At 33.1% G+C, this 11,240-nt stretch overlaps 1 protein-coding gene across 1 annotated transcript; it reads left to right on the top strand.

The window, feature by feature from the left end:
• Positions 1-6,282: 6,282 nt before the first annotated feature.
• LOC110929158 (glucan endo-1,3-beta-glucosidase 6) lies at positions 6,283-9,021 on the top strand. Its single transcript, XM_022172275.2, has 2 exons — positions 6,283-6,940; positions 7,678-9,021. Exons 1-2 carry the CDS (start codon positions 6,597-6,599, stop codon positions 8,783-8,785), a joined length of 1,452 nt encoding a protein of 483 aa, XP_022027967.1. The 5' UTR covers positions 6,283-6,596; the 3' UTR covers positions 8,786-9,021.
• The last annotated feature ends 2,219 nt before the right edge of the window (positions 9,022-11,240 follow it).

Here is an 11,240-nt window from a genome sequence, read left to right as displayed (position 1 = left end):
GTCTATCTGTTTTTATTTTATTTTTATTTTTCAGCACTTGGTTAGTTTTTATTTTCTTAGTTTAAAAATCTTTTCTAACTTTTTGATTTGATTAGACGTTGAGGATAAACCGGTACTAAAAGCTCTTGTGTCCTTGGACGACCTCGGTATCTTACCAACACTATACTACGTCCACGATGGGTGCACTTGCCCATATGTGTGTTTAGTGTTAGTGAATATCGTGTTTAATAAATTTAAAACTTGGCTAAAGGTGTAAAAAGGGCTTAAATATACATCTAAAATTATATTACACTACACACGCATCAACGAGCCTATTTGGATAAGGTATATGATGCTCACAAAGAAGCAAGGCGTGCTAACATGTGGAGTCGAGAACAGGAGTGTTATGTTGATCCCAAAGGAAACCCGACAGTTGACCCTGATATGGTGGATTTTGATGCTCTAGTTGCTGCAATACCAACTGTTGGTGTCTGGTATCGAGGGCTCAGAGAGATTCCACACTATAGAGAAAAAGTGGATGTAGAAATTAACAAAGTGATCTATGCGAGCTTGGAGAAGAACAAGAAGACAGTGGAATAGATTGTGGTTGAGAGTCAGAAGTTGGTAAAGGAGGTGAAGAAAGAGAAAGTAGCTGATGAAATATTGCAGAAGTCAACCGAGGAAGCTGTTGCAGAGAAACAGCCAGCAGAAGAAAATTAGAAAAAGAAGGCAGAAGAAGCCAAGGTGCCTGACACTGAGGTAAATACTCAAATTGAATCTTCTGAAATGGTAGATAAATCTGAAATTGAACAACAGTGCAAGAGATGCATAGAAACATGCAAAGATTGTACTGAAAAAGATAAAAATCTGAGATCCAGAGACATTGAATTTACTAAATTGAAAAAAATTTCAAAGAAAAATGTAATGAAATGTTAGATAATGAAAAGTCTTTGAAACAAGAAAATGAAAAGCTGACACAAAACTGTGATAGTCTTGAAAAAGAAAACAAAATTTTGAAAGAAAAGTGTTCAGCAGTTTGCAACGAATGTATTCCTAAAGATAAAAATATTCAAGAATTGCAAAAAGAATATGATGTAATGAAAATGTCATATCATACGGTAAAGGAAGCTTATGAGATTTTGAAAAGTAAAGTCACAAGTCTGGATAACAGATTGTCAGCATGCCAAGAATCAAATAAATTTCTAGAAGCCAGATTTGAAGGAAAACAAAAGGTTTTAAATGATTATATTGATAAAGTGGCTAAACTAAAACAAGAATTGGCTGAAAAGAAAAATTAGTTAATAAACTTCAAAGTTATCATTAGGGCTGAGCAGTATATGGTTCAGAACCGGGGAACCAAACCGGAACCTCTAGATCCAAACCATATTTTTGTATATAGGGTCCGGTTCCGGTTCTTAAATTTGGGTAAAACGGTTCCCGGTTCGGTTCCTGTTAAAACCACGGTTCCGGTTAAAGAACCGCTAGAACCAGTTGGGATTATAAATATTTAAAATCCTATTTTATTAATGGGCTTTTCAACATCATACGAACCATCCTAATTCTTATTCCCTCCTCTTATATTCATTCCACGATCTCATCTTTCATCTTCCAATTCTTCTCCATCTCTCAACCCTAACCCTAATTGCTATCATACAAGTTCATCTCCATCAACACCCTGCAAATACATGTACGCTATTCTACATGACCTTTTTTTATGATTGCATATATTTTCTTTCTATATGTTTGCTTTCTAATACATAGAGTTTTCTGTATGTGAAAATAAAAATTGAACAAAAATAATCAAATCCATGTTGATCAAATTGTAAATGTGTATATAAATAGTGTATCGCTTAGTAAATACAATAGATGCATTACTGATCAATCTATTCATGTGAACCAAATACAGTAGATGCGTTATTGATTTATTTTTTTTAATTGCTAACACTTGGTTTCATTTAGATGTTTATGAGAATATTGAGAGGATGAAGATCGAATGAAGTTTGAAAATGTTTGTTTTAATTGTTAACACGATGGTTGTAATAGTTTTATTTAGAGTTTGTTTTATGGTTTGAAATTTTTTATTGCTGCTTTGCTACTTTTATTTTGGTTGGTTTGAACTTTGAATGTTGCAACTCTTAGTTAATGTTTTAAATGGTTTGATTCGTTTTTATTGAATTGATAATTTTACGATTTAATTGTCAGCCAGTTCCCGTGAGAACCGTTTACACGAGAACCGTTTAACCGGTTCGGAACCGAACCGGAACCGTTATAATACGGTTTGGTTCTGGTTCTTAATTTTAGAAATTAATGGTTCCGGTTCGGTTCGGTTTAGTCCGGTTCTGAACCGTTGCACAGCCCTAGTTATCATGCTTCATCATATATTTTAGAAAGAAATTTCAACATCACACGCGATGGAAAAGATTCTGAAAAAAATAAAAAGGGAATTGGGTCAGAATACCATCAGGTTCCACCACCGTTGGAGGATAATTATACTTTATATGATGGCGAAAAGGTGGAAAAAGCTATAAATATGGTTGACTAATTTCCTGACAACATCGATGTGACTTACACCAAACCTGATGATCTTGATGATTCAGAGGTGGTAGGTAAGGTTGTTGAGAGTGTTCTCAAAGAGGAGTCTATTAACACTGATAAATCAGAATCACCTAATGAAAATGAGAGAAGTTTTCATGAAAGTTATTTGAAAAATTCAAAATCTGAGAAAGTTGTGAATGATGATTCAAAAGGATTGGTTTACACTATGATTGGATCGGACAAACTATTCTTGGATGATGAATTTCCAATTCAGAATGTGATTTCAGATAAAATCAACAAAGTTTTTAAACTGGTAGAAATTGAGAAAGCTGAAATTTCAAAATTTGCTGGAAAGGGCAAGAAAACTTTTTATAACAAACCGAGTTACAAAAAGAAAAACATGAAAGTTGAGTTGGGTTATAAGAAGAAAAATAATCAGAAACGTTTTGAGAAGAATAATTATTAGGAAAAGATGAACTTCGTTCACGGAACAAGTTCTGAAGAAGAGAAAGAACTCCAATTTAGACGACATTCTAATGAAGAGTTCTATGCTCAGAAAAAGCAACAACAACAGGCCAAAGATGTCTCAAAAAGAACATGTATTAAATGTGATCAAACTCGACATCTTGCTCGTAAGTGTCTAAATCCGAAGCCTGTTGGTGTTGAGAAAAAGAAGTCTGATGTTGTGAATCAGAATTCAACCAAGTTTGAATCAAAACAAACTTGGAAACTGAAAACGTCAAAGGCAGAACCAAAACAAATCTGGAAACCTAAAAATGATTTGTCAAAACAAAACATTCAAAATGATTCAAAATTTTATCAAAGGAATGTTTTAAAAGGACAAGCTTGGGTGGTCAAGAAACAAACTCCTGTGTGTAATAGTCATAATGAAGATGTTTTTGAGAAGAATGAACGAAACTATCCAGTTCTACCTGGAAAGATTCATATTCAGATACCTAAGTCTAAATAGGCTTGGGTTGCATTGTTCAAATGATCAAATTATTTAAATGTGCAGGTGCTCTCAAAGATGGTTAAATGTCAGAAAGAACAGAGGAGCAGCCTGGCACAAGAGGAGGAGGCTGCTGATCCCTGCAACTGAAAAACACGGAGTTTGTTCGTTTTTGTACAAAAATAAACCATCAAAAACCCAAAAAATTGAAAAAAAATTTAAAAATCCAAAAATATGTTTTTACTTCGTTAAAAATTGAAAAATTAAAAAAATATGTTTGTGTTTTAATTTTTGTCAAAAATCAAAAATTTCAAAAACATGTTTTGAGTGAATATGCTGAAACCCTCACGGCTGAACAAACATGATTACTTCACAATTGAAAATGATTTTAACATTGTTAAAAATCAGTGTGTTGTAAAGCATGGGGTACTTTATGCAAAACAGAGCATGTTATTGCAGAAAATGGATGGCGAGACAAAGCTATCTGCATCGGGTTGTCAAATTTTCTTTAATGTTTTGGATTTTAGGGGGAGTAAAAGTTTTAGAAAACACAAAAACATTTGAAAATTTGAAAAAGCCAAAAACATAAAAAATTCAAAATTGAGTTTTTGTGTAAAAAGAGGAAATGATAGTACATCAGTAGACAATCACAGCACGCTAAAGAAATGGAAAGTTAAAATGTGATAAACGGTCTCACTGATGATATGCCAGTAGGTTTTTACACGCTTAGTAGATTGATCTCGAGATATAAACCTAAACATCGATAATTTTCTTATCTCGTGGGGAACATCTCGGATATATGGGTAACCCCCGAAACTTGTTTGAGAGATTGCCAGATTCTAAGATACTAGGTTTTTATACTGTTTGATATCTGGGGTATTATACCTGGTCTTCTGATATTGCGGAAGCAATGGCCTAGACCTCATATAATACTTTATGCACTTAAAGTTTACCCTCTGCATAAAAATTGAAAAATATCGAAAGATATATATCAAATGCAGTTGTAAAGAAGATCCCTAAGTGGGACACACCTCAAAGTCAAGCCTTCGTCTCTTTGACTGAATGGTAGTTCATACCTGAGCTCTCAAGGTTTCGCACTAAGTCACTAACCCAGAGTACAGATATCATTATGGTATATTCACCTGTAAGACTGAATCTAGGGAATCTTGATACAGGAGTATATTCTGAGGTGGGACACGCGAATAAGTTAAGTCTTAAAACACTAAATCTCGTATCTCGAATCAGTTGAACTTTGTGTGAAAATTTTAAGAGGATCAGTATACTGACAATCTAAGTGAATCGTTTAGAATTTAAAGTGTTTATAGCTCAACGGTGCTAGTGATGTGTTATTAACTGAAATGATTCTCTGACGCGAACTCAAACAAAAATATTGTCTGTAAATATTTGGTTACTGCTTTATGTTTCAGAAAAATATAAAAAGAATTGGTTTCTATTTTATTTTCGACAACTGATGTCTGAATGCTGAGTTTCAAAATCTAAGTATGCTGATTGTGTTTCTGAAAATAAACAAGTTCATTAATTTGAAACTTGAAGTTTTATATCGGAAAATCAAAAACAAGTAATGAAAATCTCCAAGGTCATTAAGTTGGACTTGGATGATTACTTGATAAAAGTTTTGGATGTTTCTAACTGTCACATTTATGAAGTCATTTGATAGAGGGAGAAAGTCAGAAAATCCTGGAAAATAGCATATTGTTACTTAGAGCCAGGTTACTGATTCTGAATATGTGGGTTAAAGGGTCAGGTTATCATTCTTGAAAAAATTAAAATTGTCATATATTTGAGTTTTGGAGCCAGGTCATCGATTCTGGAAAATCAAAATACTTTCACTGTTAAATATAAAATTCAGATTTCTGGGAACAAACGATATCCTGTGTTGTCACATATTTGAAATGCTCCAGCTTATTCATGTTATATGTTTAGAGCTAGGATGTTTATTTTGATCTTATATTGTCAAATATTTTATAAATGTTTGAGATTGTGCAGATGATTTGCCAGAATACGATTCCGATAGCTGAGCTTAAGGGGGAGTCTGAATACGAGCTCATCGGAAGGGAAGCTTGTAATCAAAGAACCAGGTGTCGATCCTTGAATTACCATATAATTAAAATATATATGAATCTACAAGGGCATAAACGGCTAATAAGTAATTTTGTTTTTTATGATATCCTTTTTAGTGATATATTCTTATTATTTTTTATTATTTGGTATTTGTTTAATAACTTCTGTTTTTTAATTTTTAAGCGTTTATTTTTTTATCAACATCCGATGTATATTTCATTACAAAAGTTATATTCAAAATAAAGTTTTTTTTGGTATTGTAAACCGATATCATAACAAACTGAACTGATTTCGACCGAGCAACACACGTGTCGATATCCGTATCATCAGAACCGGTACTAATATTTGTTTTATGGTTTTTTTTATCATTGTAAAACATATTTCCCTATCTTTTGGGCATATCAAGTCTATATTTTTCTAGTTTCTTTTCGGTTGCCACAACGAGTGTTGTTACCATAACGAATTGAACCGACACTCACCAAGTTTCCGCCACGTAGCGTAGGTAAATCCCACTAGTTTAACCAATTTATAAAACTTACTCAAGCCAAATCAGCTGGTATTTTCATACGAGCGAATATTATCAACTTGAACTCGAGCCAAGTTAACTCGATTTTTAACAAACCTCCTATTATTTTATTCTCAACCGTTTAAACTAAAAACAATTTTGTTTTTTTAAAACTTGTCTTTATCAATAAAATATATACAAGAAATAAGGAAAGAAACGAATCCTTTCCATGATAATAATACTATTTAAAAGAACGTTTGAGTTTTGCTTTTTTACTCTGTTCTTGTTCAAGACTCTTCTTTCATCTTCAAACCTTGATCATCTTCTTCACATCCACATAACAATCAAATTCCTTTGTGGGTTTCACTTCTACAACCACTATCTTCATCTGGGTACAATAAAAATCCAATCTTGATTCTGGGTTTTGTGTTTCTTGAATTTCACCTTTCTTTTTCAAGAAACCCTCTAAAGATCAAGACACCCTATAAAGATTCTCACTTTATACAATCTTTCGTTATCAAGAAGCATAATTGGTGAGAAATATTGATGGGGTTTTTAAAAGGGTGTGTGATAATAATAATAATCTTGATTCCATTCCTGTGCTGGGTTGAATTGGTGGGTGGAATAGGGGCTAATTGGGGCACACAGTCATCTCACCCACTGCCTCCAGAGACTGTGGTGAAGTTGCTGAGAGATAATGGAATCCAAAAGGTGAAGCTTTTTGATGCAGATTATGGTTCTTTAAGGGCTTTGGGTAAGTCTGGAATTGAAGTTATGGTGGGAATTCCTAATGATATGCTTGCTACTATGGCTAGTAGTATGAAAGCTGCTGAAAAATGGGTTTCTAAGAATGTTTCAGAGCATGTTAATAATAATAATGTTAATATCAGGTTAGTAATTTTTTAAATTTTTTGTCTGGTTATTTTTATTTTTACTTGATCTTTGCTGTAAATTTTTGTATTTGGTGACTAGTTCTGTTTATTTAGTGTTTAAATTAGGGGTGATTAGATAATAATTTGTATTTTTGGTCATATATGCGGTGCGAAATATGGTCATATGGGTTGTATGACTTTTTTAGTGGTGTGCGCTGTCACGAACACCAACTCACATGGCCCGTGTAATGTTAGTTTAACAAGTCTTACTAATACGGCCCCATATGTGACCATTTTTCGCTTGTCATAAGGCCCGAATGAAACGTTAGTGGTGTGTAGATGGTGTGTCAGTTACCCTTTTGTGAATTGTGATTCCTTATTTGAATTTGAATATAATTATTTTGATCTCAGATGTTCAAATAATCAGAATCACAATCAGAATCATGGTTGTAAATATAATGGTAATCATGATCAAGTCATAATCTTGTTCATGATCATGATCAGAATAAGAATCATAATCATAATCAATCTTGGTTAATTATTAGCCATAATCAATTTAAATACACATCCAAACACCACTTTAAAGCATGTTAAACATCTCGGGTTTTAGGTTAAGTACATGTATTAACAGACAAAGAGGTTAATCCCGCGTTAAATGGTTATTTACCTTGTTACCCTTTTCGTTTTTTTATTAGGCGTTTAACTATAATACCTATTCAATATCGGTATGACATACAACGCTTGGTTTGTTACAGGTATGTTGCAGTCGGGAATGAACCATTTTTATCAACTTATAATGGGACTTTTCTCGAAACCACTTTCCCAGCTCTCCAAAACATTCAAGCTGCACTCATAAAAGCCGGGCTCGCCACCAAAGTAAAAGTCACGGTCCCACAAAATGCTGACGTGTACGAGAGCTCGACAGGGGTCCCCTCGAGTGGTGATTTCCGAGCTGATATCCATGATTACATGATCAAAATAACCAAATTCTTGAACGATAACGGGTCACCCTTCACTGTCAACATCTACCCATTCATAAGCCTTTACATCAACCCAAATTTCCCGGTGGAATACGCGTTCTTTGACGGGAATGCAACTCCAGTGAACGACGGTGGGACCACGTACACTAACGTGTTTGATGCCAATTACGATACCCTCGTGTGGGCCCTACAGAAAAACGGGTTCGCAAATATGGGTATCATAGTAGGAGAGATTGGATGGCCTAGTGACGGTGACCGGAACGCTAATAATCAATATGCTCAACGGTTCATGCAAGGGTTCATGACTCATATAGCCGGTAACAAAGGAACTCCGATGAGAACAGGCCCGCTTGATGTTTATTTGTTTAGTTTAATCGATGAAGACGATAAAAGTATTCAACCGGGTAACTTTGAAAGACATTGGGGAGTGTTTTACTACGACGGGCAGCCTAAATACGCGCTAAACCTTGGAACAACAAACTCCGGAGCTCTGATTCCAGCCAGTAATGTGAAGTATCTACAGAAAAAATGGTGTGTGATGAAGGATTCAGCTAAGTTGGATGACCCATCCGTTGCACAGTCGGTTAGCTACGCGTGTGCACTTGGGGATTGCACGAGCCTCGGGTATGGAACATCTTGTGGTGACTTAGATGCCCGAGGGAATATTTCTTATGCTTTTAACAGTTATTACCAGAAGAATGATCAGGCTGATGAAGCGTGTAAGTTCCCGAATGTTTCGACGGTTACGAAAGAGGATCCTTCCACAAGGACGTGCCGGTTTCAGATCATGATCGAGCCGTACATTGGTGGTGTGGATCGATCGGTTGGGTCGATCGGGAGCTTGGTTGCAGGGTTGGTTCTGTTTTTGGCATTGGTTGTGTAAGGTTGTCTCTTTTTGGTCAATCTTTGGTGGATGGTTTAAGGAGTATTGAAATTTTGGAAATTTTCAAGAGAAAGGTTGGTGGTGGGTAGAAATGTGGTAGATTTGTAAGAAGGTAGTTTAATATTTGAGAATGTAAAACTAGGTTGGTGTGGAAGAAGTTTGGTGTTGAACTTGGTGTTCTTTGTTATAAGGTTAATATATAGTATGGTGAATAATAAAATTTAATTATTTGCCAAGTGTTTTAGTTAAAGATCTCAATGACAAAAGTTTTCTAACTTATTAGTTATTTGAAATAAAGATATTTTAAGTAGCATTGATGATAAACTTCATTATAACAAATACAATTTTTTTATATATGTGGTAAAATACAGTACATACTACATACATTGTAAAACCAGGAGAAAAAAAAAGAGTGTAGTCAACAAAAAGTGGGAAATCAAGAATATAACAGGGGTAATAATTTTAAAAGGTGTCAAGTTGACATGTGTCATGACTCAATGTAACTAATTAAGATCTTTCAATGACTGACTATGTTAAGTGTGTACTATATTTGAATGTAAAGTTATTAAGTTCTTTAATGTACCTAATTATCACGTTATATAACATGTGACATGTTATCTTAAAAAGCTTTTATGAACCAATCACTAATTTTAGTTCTAGTATTTTGTGAATCTAACTTTACCAACCTAATACCCTAAATTGATTGTTGTAATTACTTGGAGAGAAAGTTAGTTAATCAACTTAACTAGTATGCATAAGCCTTTACAGTACGACGAGATGTTAATATTCAGAACGTTATATATAAAAAATGAAAACATGAAAATATTTTTTGTGTCGACACTTTAATAAAAATAAGGATGTCACAACAGAAAATTCAGAATTTTATAAAAACACATTTTATAATTTGTAAGAGAAAGAAAACAAAAATTGTAAAAAAAAAAGTGAAATTGTGAAGTAGCTTTGATAACTTGTACATTTTTGTTTCAATTGCCTTTACATTTTTACACACAACTCGATTTTGATTAAAATTACATTGAAACGTAGATAAAAATAAGTAAGTTGCAACCCTTTTGTCGATTTTTTTTTTTTACTTGGATGGTTGGTAATTATCTAAAAATAAAGAAAATATATATAAACTGTGTGGTCAAAGTGGAAAGAGCTATAGGGTAATTATTCAAAAGTTAAAAAATAAAAGTTTTAGACCAAACCTCAAAGTACAAAATATATGGTCAAATTATAGAAAAAAAAAACTATACTAATCATGTAAAAAATAACAATAGAAACCATATGGATTAGGATCAAATATAAAGGATAAAATAAATAAGAAGGGTAAGAAGGATTCTAGTCTATTGATCTTAGATTTGCAGGGTTGAGATTAGTTGTAGGGAAAAGAAGATAATAAAAGGGCATAAAGGGAATTCTATATTTATGAATTTTCTCTCTCCACATGCAAGTCACATGCCAATTCCCCCATCGATTTAAAACGTTCATAACTTTTTCATACGAGATTTTCTTTTAAAAACAATTCCACCATAATAACGAGCGTTTTTTTATCTTTAATATGAGTACCATATTATCATAAAAAATAAAATAAAAAATTTCATTTTTACTGGGTTTGTTTTTGCATTGCGTTAAAGGTTCAGGTCATTGTGTCTTTTAACTGGGTTTTGGTGAGTAGAGTTTCTATACATTGTGTTATTATCAAAACCTATAACACAATGTTAATTTGGGTTCTATCCATTGCGTTTTTATAAGAACCTATAACACAATAAATGACACAATGAAGATGGTGTTATATCTGGGTTTTCTATAAATTGTGTTATTACTTCAGATCATTGTGTTTAATATGTTATTCATTGTGTTTTAATATGTTGTCCATTGTGTTTTAATAATTTGTTCAATTTTTTTTATCATCTTTGTTTATGGTGTTTTAGTTTGTTGTGTATTGTGTTTTTAGTTTGTTTTCCATTGTGTCTTCATCTGCTCTTCATTATGTCTTTTATCTGTTGTCATTAATTGTGTCTTTTATCTGTTGTCATCAATTATGTTTTTATTTAGTCTGATACTTATTGTGTTATATGTTATCGCCATTGTGTTATACATTATGGTCATTGTGTTTTAGTATGTTGTCCATTGTGTCTTTATCTGTTGTCATTGATTGTGTTTTTGATCTACTTTACATTGTGTTTTACATCATGTCCATTGTGTTATTATCAAAACCTATAACACAATGTGAATTTGGGTTCTATCGATTGCGTTTTTATAAGAACCTATAACACAATATATGACACAATGAAGATGGTGTTATATATTGTGTCATATATTGGTTTTCTATAAATTGTGTTATTAGTTAAGGTCATTGTGTTTAATATGTTATTTATTGTGTTTTAATATGTTGTCCATTGTGCTTTAATAATTTGTTCAGTTTTTTTTTGTTATCTTTGTTCATTGTGTT

This window comes from Helianthus annuus, chromosome 3 (assembly GCF_002127325.2).
Source record: "Helianthus annuus cultivar XRQ/B chromosome 3, HanXRQr2.0-SUNRISE, whole genome shotgun sequence".
NCBI lineage: Eukaryota > Viridiplantae > Streptophyta > Magnoliopsida > Asterales > Asteraceae > Helianthus > Helianthus annuus.
This window is presented reverse-complemented; position numbering and strand designations above follow the sequence as displayed.

Coding starts and splice junctions, on each gene's coding strand:
- LOC110929158 (XM_022172275.2), top strand. CDS start 6,597: ATGGGGTTTTTAAAAGGGTGTGTGATAATAATAATAATCTTGATTCCA. Junction 6,941..7,677: donor AATAATAATGTTAATATCAG/GTTAGTAATTTT, acceptor GGTTTGTTACAG/GTATGTTGCAGTCGGGAATG.